This window comes from Haplochromis burtoni, unplaced genomic scaffold, assembly GCF_018398535.1.
Source record: "Haplochromis burtoni strain Fernald_Lab_line unplaced genomic scaffold, NCSU_Asbu1 Contig_3, whole genome shotgun sequence".
Taxonomy (NCBI): Eukaryota; Metazoa; Chordata; class Actinopteri; order Cichliformes; family Cichlidae; genus Haplochromis; species Haplochromis burtoni.
Window position 1 is genome coordinate 6,102,018 of NW_024582364.1, and position 26,676 is coordinate 6,128,693.

Consider the following 26,676-nt stretch of genomic DNA (forward strand, 5'->3'; position numbering starts at 1 on the left):
AACGTTCCCCACGATGATCACTGTATCAGCTCCAGCACTGAAACCCTGTTGTTTACACCGTAGCTCCTCTGAGATTACAAGCAAAAATCACCCCCCACAGAGCATCTATGAAGGGGAAACTATCTATATAGGCCAAAACTACTTTCTGTAAACATGCCTTCCTATGCTTCACAGTTGAGGATTTTAACATCAGGCTAGCTTTTACTCCTTGTTAACCTCACAACCTTCAGCAAATTCAGCTGAATTGCTCCTCTGCAAACCGTACATGCGTGAATGTGCACGGTAGCTCTTCTGGTGGTTGTCGAGACACTTCCATCGTGAGCAGATTGACATCCACAGACCAGTGTGGCTAAAAAAACAATGTGACCATCAAATACATCACAGTGATATGCTTCAGATTAAAATGCAACCACACATTCATCACACAATCCTTATTTATTAACCATAAACGTACATCATTTCTAGTATAAATATTTAGTTCTCATAAGACGTGCCGGCAGATTCCCTCTGGTAAATCCAGCTGTAAACATCTACAATCAAACACTGCCTACATATGGAGGAGAAAAAAACCTCATTCATCATCTGGCACAAAGGCTCATGGGATACATATCGACAAAAAGCCCTTTCACAAAGTGCATTATACAGCAGTCATGTCGCAGTGTCTTTAAATAGAAACTCCCATTTAAGAATTGTAAAATATATTTGGCAACTTGTCACTCTTAATGAGCGGATGTATAAAAATCAATTAGCATTTTTCCTTGTTTTCTTTTCTCCTGTCAGTTCTTCACAACATAAATTACAAAATGGGTTTAAAATGGTGGAAGAGATTTTGTAAAACCTCTGGATAGAGCAAAGCAGTTAAATCAATGTTACTCTGTCAGTATTGTTAAATGATGAGACACTGAGAGGATTGCTGATTGAAAACTTGGATTATCTTCCACATTAAACCTTTTAAAGGTCCACATATGAAAAAATTCAAGTATTAAAGTAACAGAATTTTTGGACTTGTGTGATTTAAAGGCTGAGGCTCGTGTTTTCTGTTTGACGTACTGCAGGTTTTGCACATTTCTCATAACAAAACACTCTAATTAACTCATCCAGAACATTACACAGCAAAAGCATAAAAAACCCCCAAGAAAACGATTCTAAAGATGATTCTTTTTTCTTTCTAGAGACAGTAACAGCTTTGTGCTTTTCATGAGAATTTGTCCCATTTTTGCTCACTTTAAATGTAAAACCATCAAGAGTGATGGTTAAACTGATGGGGAAAAAACAACTAAATACTGAAGCACTGAAACTTAGATTTTGATATGTGCGTAATGAAGATGGGAAAGCTTGCACACACTCTTAATGTTTGCATGCACAGAACCCAAGCAGCCACATTCCCCTCTGTCTTCAGCTGCAACCACTAGAGACAAAGCACTGAAATAAAGCCTGTTTACTCAAGATAAATAAAACCAAATGCTTTCCGGGTTCTTCCTGTGGTTCTGTTTCTTCCATTTAAGCTTCGTCATGATTGCAACACATCCATTTCATCTAATTTCTGACAGCTGAAAAGGCAACAGTAAGAAAGATATGTGAAAGGACTGCTGGGCTCATTCTACCGCAGCATTAATGTCCACTGATGCGTCAGTTAAGACTCTGTTAACATCAGAGTTGAATTCTTCCACTGAAAAGTTTTACAATCAAAGTTACCGTTAATAAATCAAGTGATTAGATTTGATCTCAGCTTGCAACAGACGCTTTCACAACAAGAGGCTCCCTGTTTGATTATGACTCAATCGCATGTGTTTGCCAGCAGTCAGAGCTTTTCTGGGAACAATGTACTACAATTATTACTGTATATTTTTTTTTTTCTCATAAAGAATTTTTATCTGATGTATTTATGGCCACTTATTTACGCAACACCCCACATCCCTCCCTGTTTTTTTTAAAAAGTATATAAACACTTTCTCAACCCTTTTTGTTTGATTTTGATACTTTTGGATATCAAAACATAAAATTTCTCATACTATGAAAAGAAGATTTTAACTGACACACACATTAAGCGGTCACATTCAAATACGAAAGCGCCTGAACTTTGGATATCCTTCCTTATGTATATTTAAACTAGCTTTCATAAAAGTGCATGCTGACATACCGTAGTGTAATATTGTTATTTACTTATGTGTTTTAATGCTGTGACCTTTCCGCTGTGGCTGCTCAGCATCAGAAGACTCTGAAGTGATACCTATGCGCTTAAACAGCCTTGACAGTTTGAAAAAGTCAGTGTTACACATCCTCGTGCTGCTCCTGCCACACTCAGAGGAGGTCGGTTCCATCGTAGACCACAGGCTTGTCTAGACTCAGATGATACAGCACTTTCTTAGAGATGAACCTGACAAACAGGAGAGACAGAAAAGGCTTTATGTTCTGCTTTGTTCAGTCTTATTCTGAACAGTTGTTGTTTAGAGCACAGCGTGACTAACCTGGAGAAGGAATTGTCAAAGATAAGTGTGTATTCTCCAGGATTTCTGACTTTTAGTTCCCCCTGTATTGTCTCCTTGTGGGAGTTACAACGGGTCAGAGGGATCAAAACCTGCAGAGAGCAAAGGAGAGAAATCCTGGTTAAGGATTTCTTCTGTGTACACAAGATGGCAACAGGAGGCAACATTTTACCAACTGTGAAACCAATTCAGAATCAGCTTACTGAATCTAAATCCCAATAAATGTGCAGAAAAGCTGTCGGACTTTCTCCACTGCTCCGTGTCCTTTTTTAACCCTGTCCTGACACATTTTTATGTTTGTTGCCGGGCAGCTTACACAGTGGGCGGCTCTGCTACGGCTGCATAAGAACCACAGTAGAATAAAATATTAGCTCTGCTTTATCACTGAGGAAATATGAACTGAATAATTTAGTTGCTTCTGCATGCACACTGCATATTACATCAGGGGTCACAGAATACAGCCCCACACTATCAGCAGGCTGGGAAAGGCCGCTTGTCCCTCTCTGACTTGATTTATTGCTAATAAATATTTAGGAAAAATCCTGCAGCAGTCTGAGGTGTTTTGTTGACTTTGATGAAATAAACTGACACAAACTTTTACTTCAATCACTGGTGGTTAGACGGTTAGGCTAAATACACATCCACGGTATTATTAAGGTTACACTATATAAACAATCTCTAAACTGTAAACTATAAACTGTAAACTATACATGTACAGTTTATCTGTCATTGACTGCCTGGCAAATAGAAAAAACATATCCAAAATAAAAAAATAATAAAAGTAAAAATACAAAACTATATACAAAAGCATGTGTACATATACCTGTATGCACATCTGTGTATATGTAAACCCATCAGTGCCAGAATTTAAACGGGAAACACTGACCAATCAGGTTTGAGCAGGCTTTGGATGCACATAGGTGAACGATCTGTATAGAAAGCAAAAAAATGGCGGCATTTGCCAGAAAATATCTGAAACCATCAGCTATCGTCTGACAGCGTTTTAATTTTTTTTAATTAATTTTCATTTGTAAGTAATGACCTGAAAGCTTAGCCCCGACAACTGCTGCATGCACAGGAAGTCCTCCATATTCTAAGACATCAGACTAGCAGATTGATTTTCATATCGCATCAGTGTTAAAAGTTGGCTATTAACACATCCATTACTATTCATTTGGAGTCATGTTTGTGTGGCGGTAGTCACGGCAGTAGTGCCTTTTGGTCACTATCCTCTCCTGAGGGGAACATCTGGCTATTTAGCTGCTGAATGCTCCACTGCGTTCAGCAGCTGTTAAATTGTGTTTGTTGAACACCAAGAACACTGAGACTGAGTCAGTGCTAAAAAAAATCAGTTTGAAAGATAACCAACAAACCCAGTGTTGTGATGAGCTGCATATGCGAGCGACTGTTTTCTGTAGATCGATTCTATTCTTTCTACCCTTTTCATTTTATAACTATCAAATGAGATCAAATGTTCACGTTAATGTTCACTGGTGAGTTTATATTCCTTTGGAGATCGGTTTACAGTTGAATAAATCCACTTTATTGGAATGGAATTGGATGGAAATGTATCTCTGTGAGGACGTGTCCTTCACCCATGGTTATACACATGCTGGGCTCTCACCTTGGCTTGTTCCAGTGGAGTCTCAGTGCTCTCCCTGTAGACCACACTGAAGGAGATGCTCTTTGGTTCAGATGTGAAAGTCCAGGACACAGTAGGACCACGGTTGCTCATGGTGATGGGGATGGTGCTGTAACAACTGGATTTGATGAAGAGCTCTCGGGGGCTGTCGCCAAACGCTGCGATGTCATCCACCGTGAAGTGCACAGAGAACCTGCAGCATGTGGAACGAAACATTTCACGCTGAAACAGTGGCACTGCAGTACCCAACCCAGTTTAATCCCATATCATTTATCCATTTTTTAAACAAAATCCTAATTTCCAATTTACTTGATATTTTTCAGGGGTTTTTTTCAGTTTGTCCAGTCACTGTGCACAAAAAAGTATTCCGATATCTATCAAACACCTTAAGAAACACACCACATTTACTGTTAATGAGCTAGAATAGGTAACTTCAGGGTCATATTTTTGTTAAACTGTAAAAAATATTAATTACAAATATAGTTGGCTGGTATCTTATGCTACATGACTGAATTTGCAGCAGGTTGAGAGCAGCTAAAACGCTAACATTTCTCAAAACACAGTGGTAATAAGAAGTACCGTGATTCCCGGACTACAGAGCGCACCTGATTAAAAGCCGCATGCTCTAATTTTAGAAAGAAAATAAATTTTGTACTTGTACAGGCCGCACCAGATTTTAAGCCGTATGCGTTTCACCTGTAATATGAGATATTTACACAGAAATATTACATGTGAGGACTTTTAACGTTTAATTTAATCCGTAAGGTAACATAAACATGGTAACATAAACGTTATGGTAACATACAAAAATTCATACTGCAAATGCTTCTTTTCCTCGAACAGCGCCTGTAACACGGCTACCTTTAAGTACACGTACGTATCAGTAACACACAAATTACGTTGCTTATGGTTTTTTTACGGAACAGTGCAACGTCTCTTAACAACCGGTAAAAATATATACCGTATATATACTACTTATCAATTTTATTGGTCTACTGTTACCAGGCAAAATGTTTTTGGCCGCATGAAAAAAAAAATGCATTAGCCGCACGTCAGTATAAGCCGCAGTGTTCACAGTGTGGGAAAAAAGTAGCGGCTTATGACCCGAAAACTACGGTATGTTGAAGATTTCTGCAGAATTCCATAAATCTCTGTAGAGCTGAAAAGATTGACGTGCAAAAACACAAGCTCACATTGCAACATTTCTTTTCTGATTAAAAAGGAATTTGAAAAAGTTATCTTGGAAATGAGAAACGTCTGAAATCCTACAGACCAAACCTTCATTGATCAGCTGTCAGATCGATTGATAACAAGAAGAATAATACTAGTAGTGTGCGGCTAGCAAGCAACCTTGAGCTGCTCACCCCTTGTGGTGATGAGAAAATGATTACAAAAGTCTGGAATTTCACTTCACTCTTTTTGAATCATTTTAATCTTGACTGGTTCCAGTAACACACAAATTACGTTGCTTATGGCATAAATCATCTGGTCATATGAATCGCTTTATACCATGTTTACACGTTTGAAGTAGTGCATTCCCTGAATCTATAAATAGACTGTTTCCCTTTAAAATGTTGAAATTCAAAGTCCTGTTTACAGTTTTCGACCTTATCAAAGGTGTGTTCTTTAACACTGTAACTGAAAAACAGTGCTAACAGCAGAAAGTTTCCACACAGCCTGAACAAACCAGCTCCAGGTTACACCAGAAGTGAAACTGTGGATCTGCAACATGTACTGCACAATATTTAGAGAAGTTGATAACCCCCAAACCAGATTTGCTTCATTTTTCAGTTCCCTTTTAGGATGTAGTTCAACACCTTTATCACAAAAAGACAAGAGAAACTTCTTCTGAAAATTAGAAACCCAAACAAAACATTTGACCTCACAAAATGCAACTACACTTGTGGCTTTCAGGTGTAACTTTCACAGAAACTTACGTCAGTTCTCCAGATTTCAGCAGGCAGATCTCTGCATCCTGTACCGCAGCGCTGAGGTCGTCAGTATCCTCTGATGTGAGGTCTCCCGCACTGGCACTGCTGTTTCTAATCAAAACGGCATTTATATTTCAGATCAACACATACTTTACGGCTCATTATTCAAGCATTTTTTGAAGCTTACAAAAACACTAGACTGAATACATGTATGAGACTGAGCAGCAGTCTTGAGCTTCCCCTTCTTTCATTATATTTTGCTAAACAAATGAAAATTATTGTAAGAAGGGCATATGTGGGAGGCAATATTTAAGAAAATCAGAACAGTTATTACAATAAAAACACTGAATTTTGGAAGCAGTTGATTCACAGTCTTGTAGACATCTAAAGCATCAAGAAATATATCTACCAAAGCCTCATCGGGCAAGTTTTGATCATTTAAAAACAAAATCTATTTAATAAAAAAAACTCACTAGTTTTTCAAGTTTTACAAAATTGTTTCAGTTTATATAATCCAGTGTTTTTAATTTTAATCAGACGTCTAGTTTTTATTTTTATGGTAGTTTACTGAAATGTAGTTTCAGTTAGTTATAATAACCATGGCAGCAACTGATAGAATCATGCGCTCACACAAATTGAAAGTCGATATTTGTTTATCTTTCTTTCTTCCCCCCTTTCTCACCGTCTCTTCTCCCCTCTATTTTTCTTTCTCTCCCGCTCTTTCTTTCATTCTTTCTCCCTGTCCTATCCCCCAGTCATGTCTGTCCCGTTTGTAACAACCGAAAATAAAATAAAATAAATACATAATTATAATAAAGGTCAATCAAATGGACCAATATGGCAAGGCCATGATGATCCACTTGGTAAAATAAATCCGCTTGGCATCTTTTTTGGCCTTAAGACAACAATTCTGATGGCTAAAGATCCAAACAAGACAAAAAAAACCAAAAACAAAGTTGATATTTGGTATGAGCACCTTTATTCTTCAGCACAGCCTGACCAAGTTTTCTTGTGATCTCTTTAAGCAGTCATCATAGAACCATAGAGAAGCCTGTAGAAGTACTGATGTACTTCTACAGGCTTCTTGAAGTGCATTCAAAGCTCTTCTTTGGATGTTTCTACCTTTTGTTTTGTTTTCGGGCAATCGTGGCTCAAGAGTTGGGCGTTCGCCTTGTAATTGGAAGGTTGCCGGTTTGAGCCCTGGCTTGGACAGTTTCGATCGTTGTGTCCTTGGGCAAGACACTTCACCCCTTGTCTACTGGTGGTGGCCAGAGGGCCCGGTGGCGCCAGTGTCCGGCAGCCTCGCCTCTGTCAGTGCACCCCAGGGTGGCTGTGGCTACAATGTAGCTTGCCATCACCAGTGTGTGAATGTGTGAGTGAATGGGTGGATGACTGGATGTGTAAAGCGCTTTGGGGTCCTTAGGGACTAGTAAGGCGCTATACAAATACAGGCCATTTACCATTTCTGTCGAGATGATGCCACACTGTTTCAATAATAATGTTGATGTCCAGTCTCTGGGGAGGACAGTGATCATCTAACTGGCATTGTGTTTGGGATGAACGCTGTTGCCAAGCTATAAATTCCAGATGGCATTGCATGGTGGATCAAAATCCGATGGTACAAGTTTTCTGTTATGTGTAGTCACAACACTGGTTCATCCTTTGAGTTAGGTGACTTTCTTGAATTACTCATAGATCAGTGTTGACTGGCTTGAGTTTGTTAAACAAAGCAAAAAAGAACATTCTTCTGAAAATGATCCAGTAAAATGACTGGAGTGGGAAGAAGTAAAAAAGCTGCCAATGTCCAAAGAAAAACTGGAAAAAAAAAAAACCAATAACGGGAAAATCGGACTGCTTGGAAGAAAAATATGAAGAACTGAGGAGTGGCTCAAGACTTTTGCACATTACTTAAATACATTTACAAACAACAATAAAAGCCAAATAAATTAACAATAAAATCCTCAAGAATAGAGACCTCAAGTACAAGTAATAGCTTATTGACTTCACATACCAAAGACGCCAACGTACTGCTAAAGAAGTACAAATCTATGTCTTAGAGCATATGTCATTTGTTTTGGGATATGCAAATGTGTTAAATATAAAATTGTAATTATATTCCGGGGTAAGTGAATTTTTCAATAATCACTTTAGCAGTCATGCTTATTTCTGGCTGCTTCTGATTAATCTGGAGCACACTAAGTAGACTGTTTCAGAGGAGGCATGTTGCAAAGGACAGGTGCAAATAGAAAATCTGTTTTGGTGGCTGTTATTAATCTGCCATGCAGTGTCTGATAATCCTGTTGCTTACTATATCTGTCCATCTGTGTGTGAGATACTTACAGTTGTGCTGCCCCCTGCTGTCCATGTCCAGGCGAGCAAGCGGGGACAAAAGACAGGGATTCACTGTCGTACACCCCAATCACTTCTTCATCTGTGATAATGTCAAAAACACCATCGTCCAGTTTCTCATCTCCACCTGCTCCTAGAAGATAAACATCATATTCACCATAGATCTTCATTCTTAGCTCTTACTGTAGTGTGTATATCACTACCGTGTCCCCAATATAAATTAAATATGTAAATATTTTATCCTTTGACACATTAATCCAGTGAGTGTGTAGGAGACTACCTGAAACACCGCTTACAGCCAGGCCAGCCTGCAGAAAGCGCCTAAATGGTGTTCCCGGTGTGCTGTGAGTCACTTCTTCCTGCGGGTGGCGCTCAACTACTGCACTGTGCTGGTTGTAACAGTCCTTACAGCAGCGCTCTCTGTTGCCACCCTGCTGGGTGCTCACCGTGTTGCTGCAACAGTAGTAGCAGAAAGGACGACCACACAGCCTAGAATAAGGCAAAAAGATTGAGACAGAGCGTGTTAGTGCAACTTGCTGTGAAATGTTCACTGGAGAGAATTGACCTGTGCGTTGTAGTTCCTTTTATGTGAAGTATAGATTTGCACAAAAAGAAATGAAACTATCAAAGGTAAAAAAAGGGCATTAAAAAACAGAAGACGTGTAAAAATGTAACTTGTAGGACTTGATAGTTCCTTAGTTTTCAGCCTTCATCTCTGGGTAGTCAGCAGTTTCTGATCTAAAACCCTAAAGCAGTGATATGGGACAAAACATGCGACTCATAACAGCCACTTCAGAGGTGGAGTGGATAAACAGGAAAAAAGCTCAATTGAATGACCTATGAGTAAAGCTTGAGCACTACTGATGTAAGGTAAAAGTAAAGGAAGAGCATTTAGGCATGTAAATGTGGTTAAGACGACCTGCTGAAGCTCCAACAGAGCATCAGAACAGGGACGAAAGCTTTAAGTGGCGTTGAACTTGATCGTGTTGTTGGTGCAAGACAGGCTCGTGTGAGTGTTTAAGAAACTGCTGATCTACTGGAATACTCCCACACACCCATCTGTAGGGTTTACAGACAATGGCTTTAAAAAGAGGAAATCTACAATGAGCAACAGTTCTGAGTAACAGTGCCTTGCCAGAGGTCAGAGCTGAGTAGTAACGCTGCTTCAAGCTGATAGGAAAGCAACCACTTGTTACTACCAGTTTATGCAGAAGACCATCTCTGAATTTATAACACACCGAATGTTGAAAAGGACGGATTGCATCACCAGAAGATTGTACCGTTTGTCACTCCTATCAGCTCAGGAAACGTCCCGCAAGTTCTCAAATTAGTGCCATGAAGGTTTGAGGCAACTATGAAGGCAAAAGAGGGTCCAATCGGGTACCCGACAAGATGTACATTTGCTGAATTGAGAGTGATGTATTTGTGAGGGATACCATTCAGTGGTAGAACAGAGTATATCTGAATAATGATCACAAAGTTTCATGAGGCACAAAGAGTTCTGTATCATAGTCACTTTGACTTTGTCTTCACTTCCCTCAGGTCACTGAGGGTCACGGTCATGCATTATCATGTCCTACACATGTGTGCATGTTTTGAATAAGCACAGTCTTTTGCAGAACTAAGTTTGTAGAAGTGCTTTGCAATGCTCAACGTAAACCAAGTGAGGAATGTGTGAGAAAACAGTTATCACACAACCACAGTGTAAACACGCAGTGAATGACCTCAGAGTGTTGAGAAGCTGTGAAAGAAATGAGTGTGCTTTTACTGGTTGGTGCTTCCAAGCAGTTTCTGTTTTGATGGACCATCACCTGCAGCTGTACTTGCGGAACCACCAGCTGAACTGAGTGTGGCAGCCCAGACAGTAGTTAACGTCCCTCTCTGACTCCTCATCCCGCAGCTTCTGCTCAAACTCCAGAGCGTCTGACTTCTGCCAAAGGGCATCTTTCTCCCTGCAACAAGGACAAGCATATTTGTACACTTTTCAAAATCCGCCCTTCCAGTGTGGATGTCACAGTACCAGAAATTTAGATTATACTGATACCAGTAGAATGATTTTTGACAGCCAATTTGATACGGACTGTTCTTAAAGTTAAACTCCATTATTAGGAATGTTGGAGGCAGTTTATTTAAAATGCTAACATTATATTTTATGAGACAGACTGAAATGTGATGGTTGCAGAATAGCCTAACCAAAAGAAAAAGGTAAAAAAGAACTTAAGAATAAAAACAAAAAACCCCAGAAATGATTTTGTATTAAGCTAATCTGTGGAAAAAGAAAAGACGTTTATACCTGATGAGCTCCACAAGCCTTTCTTCCAAATTGATTTTGGTACGGTAAAGATCATCCAGTTCAGCAGCCATTTTCACGTCAAAGCTTTGTTTGTCCTGTGTGACTCTCCGTAGGTTTTCAGCCATCTCCTGACAGGCCCGCTGTGCAACTGCTAACGCCTCCTCAGATCTGCATATAGCACAAATACATGCTGACCAAAAAAACATGGAGGATCGAGCATCCATGCAGACCTTATCCCAGCTGTCACTAGGAAAGCAGGGTACACCCTAGAAAGGCTAACAGTCATCACAGAGCTAACACACAGAGACAAGCAAACATGCTCTCATTCACACCTACGGCCAAATTAGACTTGCCAATTAACCTAACATGGGTGTCTTTAGACTGTGTGACAAAGAGGGAGTACCCAGAGAGATTCGACTCCGTGCCACCAACACAGACAACGTGTATTTGGTTGTTTCTGGGCTAGACCGCTCACAACAGACAAGATTAAAAACTTTCATCAGGAGCTTTAATTTGGTCCAGAATGTGTGATTATGAATACAGTATCTCACCTTGATAAATTCCCTTTCAGATGGATTATCTCGTCTTCTTTCTGCTGGATGAGGTTTTCAGACTCGGCCATCTGGATGTTTGTCTCCTCAATCTGTTGGCAGTATCTCTGATTCTCAGCCTGCAATCAGCGCAGCAAAGCACAGCCTTATTTCTTGCTCTTTGTGAATTATGTTTGTGAATATAACATTATGGTTACTTCAATTGACAATATACAGAATGGAACTGCAATTTGTTTTCCCATTTATCAACCCCACACATGAAAATGCAGATCGAGCTGCGCAAGCTACACATGCGTTTTGTCACGCATCATCCTCCAGCGATGACTTTAGTGTGGTCAGTGTTAGACAGCAAAGAAGTTTCATTTCCACATGTAAAACCACTTCACTATGTGAATACTGTCAGCATGTTGACCACAACTAAAAATCTTCTTGCAAAATTAAACCAAAGCGAGTTTCAGGTGGCTTTTATGACGATGAATAACAGACAAAGAGCCTTCAAAATAAATGTGGGGAAAAAAGAACTATCTCAGGGAAGTTCTCTAAAATAATTAGAGATGTAAAATACAAAATGCTTCACATAAAGCAGTATTCAGAAGATGTTTTCTTTGCATGAATTTCCCACTCAGGACCATAACCTGTTGGTTTTAATGGTCAAAAACCAACAGAAATTATTTTTAAGAGGAGTCTGTTTGTTGGTAGTTTGGCTCTTTAACTTTCTTCTTTAACCCAAGTGGAGGAGTTTAAGCATCTCGGGGTCTTGTTCACGAGTGATGGGAGAAGGGAGCGGGAGATCGACAGACGGATTGGTGCAGTGGCTGGAGCGATGCGGACGCTGTACCGGTCTGTTGTGGTGAAGAGAGAGCTGAGTGTAAAAGTGAAGCTCTCAATTTACCGGTCGATCTACGTCCATACCCTCACCTATGGCCACGAGCTGTGGGTAGTGACCGAAAGAACGAGATCGCAAATACAAGCGGCGGAAATGAGCTTCCTCCGAAGGGTGGCTGGCCTCTCCCTTAGAGATAGGGTAAGAAGTTCGGCCATTCGAGAGGGGCTCAGAGTAGAGCCGCTGCTCCTCCACATCGAAAGGAGCCAGCTGAGGTGATTCGGGCATCTGACAAGGATGCCTCATGGGCGCGGTTTTCCGGGCATGTCCCACCGGGAGGAGGCCCCGGGGCAGACCCAGGACACGCTGGAGAGATTATATCTCTCGGCTAGCCTGGGAACGCCTTGGCTATGCTGGAGGAGGTGGCTGGGGAGAAGGAGGTCTGGGCTTCTGTGCTTGGGCTACTGCCCCCGTGACCTGGCTCCGGATAAGCAGAAGAAAATGGATGGATGGACTTTCTGTTTACAACACCGTACTGAATTTTTTATCCTCTTACCTCTAGCCCCTTGAGGTTGTTCTCCAGGGCAACTACCTTCTCATGCTCAGTCTGGAGCTGCAATTTAACATCCTCTAACTCTTGAATCGTGCTCTAGATGGACAAAAAATAATCAGAAATTCATCATTAAAGTTGAGTTAAAACATATCTAGTTGCACTCTAGCCGAGTTGGTATAAATCTTTCTATACATTCTAGTTATTTTCAAAATCATGGCCTAAATATTTTACTAGTAACAAAAAAGATGACTTGTTTATATTGCTCGTGTACAGTGCAGTGAGACTGTGCAACTTTTTCTAAAAGCACGTGTCTGCATCTTAGCAAGAGTTCTGTGGTATGGTTACTTATTCTCAGGACTGCAGATGAAATTATTTGAGAATATGGGAATGCGTTTGTATTTCTCTGTAATAACCAGTGATTTTCCCCGATAACCAGGTGCAGGTTCTGTCGCTCACCTCACTATATTAAAAAGTGGAATCATCAAACAGCTCTGTAAATTGCTGTACAATTTGAGGATAATATTATTGCAAAGAAAAGTGTAGGCAGCAGATAAAAACTTCCACGAACTGACATAGAATTTGTGGAATTTCTGGCAGTTTTACAAAAACGCAAAGCGTGAAAATCTCCTCTAGTGCCGGGGAGGCTTTCACATGTAAATGAAAGTGCAGTACAAATACAAATTGGGACCACTGCTCCAAAGGTAACACCTTTTTTCTCAAATGTCCTGACTCCATTTAAGATCTTGTATGCTATAATTAGATCAGGCTTCCTTTATGTATGTACTCATGACTGAAACTTGAATAATCTGCTTTATATTTCCAAACACATGATGCTGAATGACATTATGTGGCAATACTCATATGCAAATGCAGCACGTAGCAGGGGTTTCAATGTCATTTTTGTTGACTGCTCAACTTTAGCGTCATTTCAGCTCATCGTGTAAGATCTGAATTTTTGTAACCGACCAGACTCGAGATAAAAGTGCACAAGAGGGTCAGTCTGTACTAATATTTCAGTTATATATCAAAGCAGGAGCAAAGAGATGGTCAGAAAAAGGAAAAAATAAATAAATACCTGCTTTATTTCCTTCTTTAACTTAAGTAACTCTATACCAGCACTGATGGGTTGCGACATATTCATTAAGAAGAACACATGAACAATGCCAACCAACCATAATCACAGCTTACAAGGACAAGACTGATGCACAATCCTAAATTTGCATTAAAAGAATGAGCTCAAAAGTTAACATTAAAAAGAAACCTGTAATTTCGCTAACAGATTTCTTTCAAAAAATTAAGCTGCGTAAAACTGTTTTTCAGTTTATAAGAAACAGTTTTGTTTACAAGGAAGTATGTCATAAACGGGAAGACAACAGTAACATTGTACATGCATACTTTACTCTGCCTGACCTGGAGCTGGCTTTCATGGCTCACAGCTTCACTGCTGAGCTGCAACTGCATTTGTTGATTCTCTTCCTGGTTCATCTCCCGCACAGCTTCGACTTCCTGTTGGGCCTCCCTCAACTGTTTCTCCAGTTTCTCCTTGGATGCCATCAAATTCTCAGTGTTTGGGAGCTGACTGTGGAGCTCCTGGTTCTCCTTGCGCAGCTGCTCCATGCAGGCATTCAGCCTTCCTACTTCCTGAGCTGCCTCCTCCTCCAGCTCCTGCAGCTTTGTTGACTGACCCTCCCAGCGCAGCCGAGCCTCCTCGTTCTCAGCGGTCAGCATGCACACGTGCACGCCTAGTTCTGCGGTCTCTGTGTTGGCTCTGTGAAGGGCCTCCCTTGATTCACTGTTCTCCAGACACAAAGCATTGTAACGCATCTTAAGCTTATCAAGCTCCTCTCTAGAGGCCGTCACCTCTGCAGCAAGACCGGCTCGAGCCTGTGCCTCGCCATCTCGCTCACGAATAAGAGCCTCCTCACGCTCGCGAGATCTAAGAATTTCATCCACATGCCGGCGGTTTAGTTCCTCCACTTGGGCCTTCAGTTGTTCTACTAAAACACGAAGGTCTTCTCTGGAGGCTTCTGTCACCTCCTGCAGGGCCTGAGCTTTCATCCTCTCCTCATTTCCTGCCAGGAGTTGTGCCCTAAGCTCCACCACCTCTTCCTGGAGCCTGGTTACCTCTCTCACGTTGACTTCCAGTTGTGCCTCAGCTATAACCAGCCTGAATGGGGCCTCTTTGGATTCCACTGAGGAAGTCTGGTGCTCACTGTGAAGCTTTTGCATTTTTTCGTTGCTCTCTGCGGCTCCTTTTTCATCATGCAGCTCCCCACTCCTGCTTTCTAGCTCATCAGTTCGACCTTGGAGAAGCTCACATTTTACAGTCTGGTCTCTTAGCTTAGCTTCGGTTTCCTGGAGCTTTTCAAGTAACTCTGCTTGGCTTTTCTGCGACGCTATAATGTTCTTCTCTAACTTTTCAGCTTTGGTAGTGAATGAATCCAGTTCCTGTTGAGTTGTGGCTAACTGTTTCTTCAGTGTGGACTGACTGCCGAGAAGCTCAGTATTCTCATGCTCCAGCTTCTTTAACTGAGCATCGGATTGCTCCCTTTGCATAAACGCCTTCTGAACCATCTCCTCCAATTTCAGGTTTTCATCTAAAAGCTTTTTCTCTCTGTCTTCCACACTCATCTTTGCAGCTTCTACTCTACTTCTGAAGTGCTTCTCAGACGCCTTCAAAGAAGCTAGCTGGTCTAACAGGGCAGCCCTGCTCTCAGTTAGCTCGGAAATGCTTACCTCACTTTTCCTAACCGTTTGGAGAAGCTTAGCATTTATTTCCATTAGACTGCTGAACTGTGTTTTGTCATCTGCAGTATTCTCTGATTGACTGCAAGATGTTATTTCATCATCAATAATTCGAGGGGCCACTGTTTCTTTCCCCACGTTTAGCTTATCTAACTGCTCCTCCAAATGTTTGATTCTTTCTGAACTCTCAGCTAGCTCTTTCTCTCTGCTTTTAAGCGTTTTTCTTAAATCCAAGCTCAGACTCTCAAGTTCCTCATTCTGGCTGCTACTGAGACTACACTGCTTCTCTACCTCCTCCCTCTCTTCCTGGAGCATTTTTCTCAGTTCCTCCGCCTGCCTTTCCCTGCATTCCAGTGAGGCCTGCAGGTCCTGAAGCTGTGCTCTCAAATTCCCTGTCTCTTTCTCTTTCAAAGTCAATGCCCCCTGAATTCGACCAACCGCACTCTGGAGCTCCTCTAACCGCGTGAGCGCTGCCTCCCGTTCGTCATCAGCTCCAGCTTTTACTTCAGCTAGCCTCTCCTTAGCATTTTTCAATTCTTCTTCCCTGAGTTTTAGTTGCTGCGACAGACATTCACAGTGCCTCGCTCTGTCCTCAGCCTCTCTCTTAGCCTCCAGCCTCCCCTCCTCTGCAGACTTGAGTTTATCCAGGAGTTCCTGGATTTTCCAGGCTGATTCACAGTAACTAGCAGTTTGTTGGCCCCTTTCTTTAAGAGCCTCATCTAACTTAGAAAGAAGCTCCATATTTTTGTTCTCAGCAGTTGTGAGTCTATCTTGAAGTTCACTTCTTATCGGTTCCCTGCAGGTTTGATAGTGATTAACTCTTTCTTCACTGTATGTTTCTGGGTTACTTTGGACTGCTGTAGATGTCGAATTGGCAGACTTCTGAGCTGACAACTGTTCTTGAAGGTGTTTTACAATATCTTTCAGCTCCGCAGCCTCCTTGCCTAACTCCTGAACCCGCACCAAAAGCTCCTGCTGTCTGAGCTCGGACTGGTCAAGCTCAATGCGCAGATTCTCTGCAATGCTGCAGGAAGAAGGTTCCCCCAGTTCTCCCAGTTCATCAAGACCACTGTGGCTCAAGTCTGGGACTGGAAGGAACTCCTGACCCTGTTCAGTGCATGGAAAAAGAGAGAGCAAAGGTCAGGTGCATTAAACATTAGTCACATTTAACCAGAAAATTGTGGGAAATACTGATATAACAGTTTTTGTGTACCTGTGAGTGTGAATAGCTGCTAACCAGACTGTTCACACTAGAGCAGCGACTCGGGGGTTTCCAAAGGTAAGCTGAGGAGCCAGATCCTAATGTTCGCCTTTGTTAATGAGACACCAAATATTAGGGTCACATAATGACAAACAGTGAAAATGCTTTATTTTAAAGTTCTGCTAATTTTCTGTAATATATACCAGAAAGAACTGTATTATTTAGAAATGGTTAACAGGAAGTAAAAACCACACCTATATACAATACACATACCAAGAACATGCCAAGATTTTAAAGAACCCAAGAAAATATGCAATATTTACAGAGTATAACTGAGTTCATTTTAAAAAACTCTTAGTTCTTCATTTTAACAGGAACTATCTTGCCTAATTTTACTGTGGGAGCCCACACTCAGTGGCATTTAATTCTGTAGAAAAGATTAACATAAAAATTGAAAAAAATCCCATAGACTGCCATAAAGTCTACTTTTAGATGAGATTAGTTCATTCGATGAACTGAGAAAAGTTAATTTAATTTTAGCAGTATGTTAAATGGACGAACAGATTTGAAATGTAGTCCAGCTTTTATGCTTTTCTTGTTAGTGGGGAAAATATGAGTCAATTTACACAAATACAAGCAAGGAAGTCACTCAGACGTTACACATTTCTTCTCTGGAATTAGAAAGTGATGATTTCATGCTACTAATTGGAAATAGAATTGACAACCGCAGCAAATTCTTTTTAAGAATTTCTTAAAAAGAGTGCAGGACTCTACTGTCTTCTTTTCTAATAGCTTGTAAAAATAGTAATAACAATACATTTTATTTATAGGCACCTTTAAAAATCCTCAAGGTCACCTTACATTATTTCAGCAAAATAAAAACATAAAGTAAACAAATAAAATCACAACTATAAAACTAATTGAGGTAACAATAGACTAAGACCAAGTTATAATGAAGGGTTTGCAGTTCTGAACAGATTGAGTCGTGATTTAAATGTAGAGGGCATTTATAGTCCGGAGATCTGGTGAAAGTGCACTCTATATGTATGTAAGATCACACAAATACGGAGGAGCAAGGTTATGAAAGTATTGCTTGAATTTATCACAACGAAGTTGAAAGTTTTGAAAAAGCTGCTGATAGAAGAAGCAATGATCCAAGTTCACACACTGTCAGCAACCACACACACACACACACACACACACACACACACACACACACACACACACACACACACACACACACACACACAAGCAATACAGCAAAAAGACAGAACTGTGAATGTGCAGGGAGATAAGATAATTAGGCGTTAAATTCAAGTTGTGAAAAACCCAGTACGCTTTCACCACAATTCAACATTTGCAAAAAAATAATGTGTTCAGTCTAGATATTTAGTCTCTTACACCTTACATGTTTTCCAGGTTGAAGAATTATGTGTTATAAAGTTTTTTAGTCTTCTATTGTTCATACATACATACCTTGCAAATTTTGGCCAATCTGCATCAAGGTCATAACCTCTGGCTGCCACATCAAATTGGATCTGGTTGAGTTCATAAAGATTGTTGATTATGTCTCCAGTGAGGTGAGACTTGAGGAAAGGACTCCGGGCATAATACCAGTCACTTTATCGGAAGAATACAAAAAAAAGTTGAAAAAACAACTCACAAAATGAAAGTCAGAGAATTTCAACTAGTAAAAACAGAAACATTCAGAAAAAATACATTTAAAGGTATGATATACATCACAGACATTGGCATACAAAGCTAATATTCAAATTAAAGCTTTCCCTTTATGCTCACAACTTGTCAATAGAAACAATGGCAGTAAAAAACATAGCTTTAAATAGCACTATAAAGCATTATTGTCACCTCGTTGTTGTTAACCTTGTGAAACATGACAAGATATTTTATCTTTATACCGTACCTTTTACATAATGACAATACACATCACACTTTTAATAATAATTGTTTCCAAGTTATAAGACTTCTTGTTAATTTTCAACCAGTAACCCATTAAGTTACCCATGAACACCTTGGTGAAAGTAACGCAAATTTTAAATTTCTTGTTAACATGACTCTACTCTACACAAAGTTGCATTAAAATCCATTCAACGCTTATACATTCAAATTCAACAATGTATTAGTTAAATAAATAGCAGCCTCAGTGGAGGCATGTGGAGGAACCATACAACAATAGCCTGGCACCTCCCCATTATGCTGGTCAAGAACTTGGTCACACACTGTTGTGGGATGGTTCTTTGACCAGAAGTTGTTACAAGTTCACCAGTGTGGTTGTGTCGGTCAATCTGTCACAAACAGCATGCTCAAGCTTAAAACAAGTCTCAGTAGTTGCTGCTCAACCCCCAAATATATTTTCCTCCCAAATTTGGCACCGTGGAAAGGGAAACCAAAAAAATAAAATAAAATAAAATGTATTTATTTATAGCAACCAAATATCAATATCCTTGCTATTCCTTTTCCTTGCTCTATCAACAATAATAAACACTCCCTCATATACTGAAAAACAGAAGACATTTTGCGCTATCTAGAGAACAGAGAAATAAAGGTTTCAAAGATTTAAAAAACAATTCAGACATAAAATGAAGACATAAAGTAATGAGGCTACCCTTTCTGAGAACGCTTTAATTGTTTAAATAAAACAACTGTCAGCATGTTTGCAGTGTAAATCTGATGGCACAGTCAGCATCCAGTTGGTTTGTCTTACATAAGCTGAGCCTATAGACTGAAAACAGGGAAAGTTTTTACTGAAGTATTCAGAGTCTTGAAATTTAAAAAAAAAGAAAAGAAAAACTATTTCTAGGCACTATTTCTAAGCGCACTCAGTCCAGCACCAAAGGTCGTATAAAATGGTATTTTGTTTTTTTCATAGTTCATATTGGGAAAAATGCTTTTGCACCCCAGAGGTGAAGAATTATTTGCTCAAACATAGAAGCTGCCACCCACCACCAAAACACCAAACCTGTTTCAGGTCCATTCCTGAGGTTCCTCATTCCAGTGTGTTTGCTAACTACGCTGAATCTCTACTGAATGTAAAATACTTACAAAACCCACTGTGTTTAAATATAAGTTAAATATTTTCTCTTTCATACTGCCAAACATGGCCCATTAGACTGCGTCTAATTTGTACAGCGCTTCCTTTATTTGCAAAAGGCACAGATACTGCATCTCTGGTTTTTAAGATGAGCTATATTTTTTTAAACTCATTTCTTTATTTGTTAATTACTTATTACTTAAACCTGCATTTTGTTATTTGCATTTTTATTTTCTTTACATTTTGAATATTGTTTATGTGAAGAGAAACTGGCAAACTTAGCATGTCGTTGGTGTAAACTGCTGTGTTTAGTTTTACTGTGCGTGGAGAATAAACTACTTCTTTTTTTCCTTAACGCAAAAATAAAACTGGCATTTTGATTTGAGAAAAGACAGGAACTGAGCAGTGCTACAAAGGTCTATGGTCAAGTTTTTTTTTTGGTTGCTGTGATTTCAGTCAAAAAGGAGAAATAGGACATAAAAAAGGAAGGGAGAATCACACTTCCTAAGAACATCCAAAACAAAGCAGTACAGTATGCCTGGAGTAAAACACACATCTTGGCAACAGTTTTCAAACTGTCATAGTCAGGAACTATAAAATGTATCAATTTATCTTCAATAACAAGTACTCTTTGATGAATTAGGACATTTAGAGATAAACCACTGTTCATGTTGCATGTAGCCATGAAGGAAATGCATGCAGTCAACAGAATTACACATTCTAATTAGCTTTGATTAATCGGTTAGTCCACGGAAATACTTTAAGCTTCCATTATTAAATTATGTTTTCCTAATTTTGTTTTGTCAGTTTTTTGTAAATAATTTCTTCTTTTCAGATAAGTGGAGATTAAACCTTTACTGCAGTCATTTGCGCAATGTCAGCTTTATCACTGCCCAGTATCCAGAATTTTGTCATTTCACAACTTGCAGCATAGAATACATTAAAGCTGACCTTTTAGATTTCAATATCATCAGCTACCATGAAAACAATGGTATTTATGAATTTAAGCCTAAGTGTGCATCGAAACGGGTTTAATATTCTCACTAAACTGAATTGTTGTAACATATCCATAGAGCTCAATGTTTAAGTCAGGCATTCAATCTGATATCATGTTTTTTTCTTCTTAAAGCAGACATGAAACATACCATCGAGTCCTGCTTGCATAAACTGATACAGACTTAAAACTAGATTTTAAAAATAAGTGTTTAAAGTTACAGATTTTGGGGCATGTTTAGCGCTATCTTGTCCAAGTACAGAAAATGACATCACTAGGAAGTGATCACAGAAGCAACTGCTCGATGTAACTAAAGCACATATAGTATCCACTTTAAAATGTAAAATAGTGTTACAGATAGTGTTTCCAGTTTCTATCATTTACAGAATTCTTTTGCCCATAACACTAAGACTAAAAATAATCATCTAATTATTTTTAGTCTTAAATGTTACGATATTTCGATGCGTTAAGTGAACATTAGATTAATCTGAGCTGATGTGTCCTCTCACCTTGTGACCTTCAGATTCATAAAACATTGCTGCAGTGTGTCAGCAAGACGCTGGTGAACGAGCGAGTAGCGGATGAAAGCCCTTCCTTTCCCCAATGATGTCTTCAACTGAGGACACACAAAAATAGACTCTTTTGTCATAAACATGCACAACACTGGCAAACTCAATCCAAGGTGGACTAACCTCCACTGTTTTTCTTATCTAACTTGTTAAATAGGTCAGACGTCAGTTTCTACTTCCTAAAATACATTGTATAAAGCATTAAAAGGAAACTGTTAAGACTTTTAAAAATAAGACTACAGCTCTTTTGCCATTTTTGAGGTTAGTAAATATAAAATCTGTTCATCGCAGACTTTAAGGATCAAAGTTTTAGTTGTCTTCAGCAACAGTCTTGGCCATTTCAATTTAACAAGGAAATGTTTAATTCTACTGCATAAATCGCAGTTCAGCTTAAAGATATCTAAATTTAAAGATGATCACCATATAGAGAATAGATGTACAATGTTATTTCTAAGCCTAGACTCTCCAATGCATTGGCAGATGGAGGGATTTAAGTAAGATAAGAGACACAGATACACCAGACAGACACCAGCTGGAGACGTCTTTATGTCTGTGACCAATGGACAGCAAATAAAAACAGTAAAAGAAGAGAAAAAAATAATAATGTTTTAGGTTTTCAGAGTGCCAAAGGTTTTTAATTATTAATTATCAGTCAGATGTTATTGACTAGACTGTGTGACTTCTGAAAATAAAAACGCTGACCCATTTAAACCCCACCCCTCCCCCCTCAAGAAAACTTTAAACCACAGATCTGTCTTCCTTATGTTATCAAATCAAGGATTACTTAACAGCAAAAAAATATTAACAGGCTTGTGATAAACAATTACAAAAATAGTTTAAAAATAGATGATAAGTCAAAAATGATCTGGCACATAATTCAGTACCCTAAAATTATCATCTTTAAAAGTGGGTACCCAACGTCTATTGGAATGCAGGAAAATAACCATGAAATATGCAGATAATGAACTGTTGCCTTTACAAATAGAACAACATAACTTGTAAATGCTAATAACCAATACACAAAGAACACTTTGATCACTTAACCACCAAATATTACTAACAGTTCAACAGGAAACCAATTCATTACAATACAAACTAGGACCAAATCATGAATAGTTATTGAAGTATGAGGCTCACCAGTGTGAATTTCCAGGACAAAAAGTGAGGAGGAAACAGTACAGGTGGCACAAGTGTAAGACAGCATGTGAATTAGCAGCGTTGAGCCTTAGTGCACCTGATTGGTCGGAATATTAGTTACATGGTTATACGGTCACTGTCTGTATACATGTGCGCATGTGTTTCACGCCATGGAAGGGCTGAGGCACGAAGGGTGACTAAGTGTACGCGTGTGCTGCAGAGGAGGATTACCTCAGGGATGGACTTAATGAAACGGATGCCATCGTTAGCTCCCTTGATCTTAATCAGGCAGTCGCAGAAGTAATCCCAGTAGTCTTTTCTCTGGCCAAGAAAGGTTGTCTTCTCTTTTTGGTCAAACTAAGAGACACAAAGGACACAAAATTATTGCATTCATAAACAACGTGCTCTGTAATGTGGACTGTACTACATCACCGTGTTGACTGAGTTGCTAGTGTTTAGTAGTTGTTAATGTAATTCAAGAAGATTAAGGGAAAGAAAAAGACATAGTTGAGCTACACAAATGTGTATTTTCTTCAACTTGGACTTTACAAGAACAGCTCAAGCACATTAAAGAAATTACTCACTGGTATCAGGACTCATAACCTTTAAATACAGGAAGGCTTGTGAGATGAGTCTTGTGAAATGTTTCATTTTAAGAGTTCACAACTTAAGAACACTAGTCTACAGCACTCCCAATAGTACTGACAAGTCATGTTTGACCAGACTTCTGTTACATGCAGGTAAATAGTTCTGTGTTGTTTTTTTTTTGCAAGCAGAAATGGATCTCTTTGCTCAGAAATCCACTGGCTACACCGGGATCCCCTTAAAATTAGCCACTTCCACCAGAAGCTAATGGTGTATTCACACTAGGCAATCTATACAATCCTGGAGAGTATTTACTGAGTGTGATCGCTTCGTGCCATACTCTGGTGTGATTAACCTCACTGTGCCTTGATCTGGTTGAGAAAGAGCGGGGCCCAAGGTTTAGGTCAACTGGATCGGGTAAAGCATGCACATAGTTTGATGGCTAGACATGCCTCAGGAACTGTCTTTCTAGTAACGGCTCCAACAGAAATAGCTTTTGCTAAGCAATTAACAAATATGTTCAAGACAATGTGTGACCACTTCCCCAGTTATGCAGAAAAACGCATAAAATTGTGAAACCACAAAAGAAAGAAAGAATGAAATAAAGGGAAAAGCAAGCATTAGATGGAAGTGCTGAGATGCTATGATTAACTGATGCGTTCTCTGGCTCAGATCCATTAAGGGCTATGTGAGCACATACGATAAAGGAAGAGTGTGTGGGGGGAGTGGTAGGTACTTATGGTTTAATTTACCCAATGCTACTCTCTTTGATATGGCGACATACCTGCAGCAGGTATTCTAGTTTGTAGAAGAACTTGTGCAGGTTGGCGAAGTCGTCCGTTATGGGTTCACCACACTCCCTGTGTTCCTTACTTAACTCTATCACTGCATCTACAGTTTAAAAAAGAAGAACAAGAGCATTATTAACCCAAACACAAATATGTGATTTTGTGTAGATAGATTTTTTTTTTGTCCCAGAATATTTTTGTGACATTTAAACCAAGCAGCCACGTCACTCAAGCCATAGACAGGTGGAGTGAATACCTTTGGTCGTGTCACTATAATACCGTGTTTGGCTGGGAAATCTTGGGTCATGTGGACACTACCAAGACACACCTTAAACATAATTGCAAAAGAAGACTATTCCCCAAGGTAGTGACCTCCCACAGCAAAATTATGAGACACACCAAAAAAAACTGATCCTAGTATGTTTACTTAGCCTCTAAACTTAATGGGATGTACAGAAACATGACCTATTTACAGTATGGAGGCCCAAGTAGGGTTTGGATACTGAAAAGCTTTTAAAGGACTTTACTGTAATTGATTATTTTTTATGTTTTCTGTGAGGGAAAAAAAGGAATCTTGCAGAGTTATTTTTAATGTGACTGCTTTGTTTCTTTTTTTAATCTGAACACATAGTGTTGATATACAGTATGAAAAAAGGTTCTGTACATATCAGGTGTGCAAAAACTCAAACTCTTCAGCTATGAATAAAGTACATGAAAAGCTCGGTGACACCGAATTTAGACCAACTGCACAAAATTGGACCCTTATCTGATTCCCTATTCTTGCACCCCAGGACATTCCCAAACGAGCTGCCAAAACAGCTCAGACAGGTCATAGCTTTTTTGGTGGCAGGTGGAGACTTGACACAGTATTTGTCTGGTGATGCTGGTAAATGCTGTAACTGGTTAGTGTGTAGTTCATCTGGTAAAACAAACAAACAAACAAACATTTACATATAAAAAAAATCTTTGGCTGATGTAAATATTGCAGAATCCTTTGGACAAGACACCTGATGCATATTGCATGATATTGTATCTACTGTAATGCACATATGGGGTTTTCTGTATGTGTGGAGAGCTTGATTACCATGCAGATCTCTGATTATCCTCTGCAACTGTTTATCCCCAACTGAGGTGGAGGCCATTGTAGGGATGTACTCAGGCAATTCTTCACAGAGGGATAAAAAAGGGAAATTCAAGTTATCTAGCACGTCATCACGAGTTCTCCAGAACACACACACACACCGAAAACACTCGGAGGTAAACAGTGCAGTCCTAAATTAGTTCCTCCTGTTGTAAAGTAGGAGGTTCAGGAAGGCTCTGGTGGCTGTAAAACGAAGTAACAGTAAAGTTAACAAAATTTAACTGCATGTAGAAAAGGAACAACGACAGGTCACAATTTGTCGCTACATCGTCTTTGTCAGAGCGCACTGGGACAAGATTTATCTAGATTTATCCACCGTCGCCATGACGAGCCAATAAAGTTGACTCCTATCACTTTAAAATGCAACAAACCGCGACATAAACATCGATTTGTCAAAACCTTAGCGAGCGCTACAGGATGGACATGCACCTGCTCTCAGCGACTCGTTTCCTGGTTTATTTCATCTACATTTCTGTCGCTAATCATCCTACTTTGGTTGTAAATAAGGATAAAGACTTCGTTGTTGAATAAATCACAATACAAAACACGTACTTGATGTATAAAATTGTCCGGACTGTCCAGTTTATCAGTGGTATAGCAGAAACTTGCTGCCGTTGGGGGGCGGGCTCTGGAAATGATTGACGGCTAACTAACCACGGTGTATGGCCGAGGTCTGTTCACGTTTGGTTGAGACACACCATAAACAGAAAGCTGAAAACATGATATGTTTATATGACACGGAATACACATGATAGATAAAATAAATGCAAGGTAAAATAGAAAGCTGAATACAGTCTAATACTGGATATACACGATACAATATATAAAATAAATACAACGTAAAACAGTTTAAGAGTTCAAATTCATAATAGAAAGTAAAAAATTAGTGCAGGGTATTTAAAACCAGTTGTTAGAATTCAAAAACTTAAGAACTTGTTGGCTGCTTAAATAAAGGGACCATTTCACGTAAAAATATAAAATAAAATAAAATAAAAACAAGCTAAATAAAAGAATTACAAAACAACTGACTGACATTAAATATTTGGGGTACACAAAGAGGTCTGAATCTGAATTTATTTAGAAAAAAAAGCTCTTGTTGTTAGTTTAGCAGTCTCATAAGGATAAAAATATCAAAGTGACCACAGACATATGCCCTCAAACAAGCACGCACAAAATCAGTGTGCATTTATTCACATTATTGACTTTTCTGTTCTAGTTATTGCTCAGACTTTTCTTAACACTCAGCATCTGGGTAAGTAGGTTAAATAACAGCCATGAAGTGACATCAAATGTAATTTGTGTTTACTAAGGGTTACATATTAATAAATTAGACACATACTTCTTTCCATCCATCCATCCATTATCTTCCGATTATCTGATTATCATGGTCGCGAGGAGGCTGGAGCCCATCCCAGCTACAGTAGGAGGACAGGGAGGCTACACCCTGGACAGGTCACCAGTCTCACGCAGGGCTAACAGACAGACAGACAAACATTCACATTCTCATTCTCACTATTCTTACATGGGCAATTTAGAATCATCCGGCTAAGGCAACAGCACTTCCTGAATGTCTATTTATTGTAAAAGGACTACCTTTGATGCAATGGAAAACTGATTTGATATCTCTTCCGTATCGGCTCTTTTCATTGTCTTTGGTTTATCTGCAGTAATGAAAGTTTCTCAATAAACAGTTACAGGTAGAACACACATTTACAAATGAAACCTGTACACACCACTAAGTGTTTTCAGTTACAGGGAACATGTTTTCATCACATGTGAAACACAAGTCCCACAATCACTGCTTATTGGATGAACTGAAAAAAAATGCGTAGTTTCTGT

The 26,676-nt window shown here is 39.4% G+C and overlaps 1 protein-coding gene across 4 annotated transcripts; it reads right to left on the reverse strand.

Annotated features, from left to right (window-relative positions):
- Nucleotides 1–420: 420 nt before the first annotated feature.
- On the reverse strand, nt 421–25,491 carry LOC102314393 (FYVE and coiled-coil domain-containing protein 1). 4 transcript variants are annotated; one of them, XM_014331938.2, is made up of 18 exons: nt 25,390–25,491; nt 24,781–24,861; nt 23,693–23,799; nt 22,555–22,680; nt 21,127–21,233; nt 18,051–18,194; nt 16,587–16,683; nt 14,039–16,480; nt 12,632–12,724; nt 11,253–11,371; nt 10,702–10,869; nt 10,220–10,360; nt 8,689–8,897; nt 8,400–8,535; nt 6,066–6,170; nt 4,111–4,321; nt 2,469–2,578; nt 421–2,377 (listed from the first exon to the last, which is right to left on the reverse strand). In XM_014331938.2, exons 2-18 carry the CDS (start codon nt 24,836–24,838, stop codon nt 2,302–2,304), a joined length of 4,449 nt encoding a protein of 1,482 aa, XP_014187424.1. In that variant the 5' UTR covers nt 24,839–24,861; nt 25,390–25,491; the 3' UTR covers nt 421–2,301. The 4 variants fall into 4 exon arrangements, with proteins under 4 accessions (XP_014187424.1, XP_005912536.1, XP_042076195.1 ...); XM_005912474.2 differs by having other exon boundaries at nt 8,400–8,541; XM_042220261.1 differs by lacking the exon at nt 2,469–2,578 and having other exon boundaries at nt 8,400–8,541.
- Between the last annotated feature and the right edge of the window lie 1,185 nt (nt 25,492–26,676).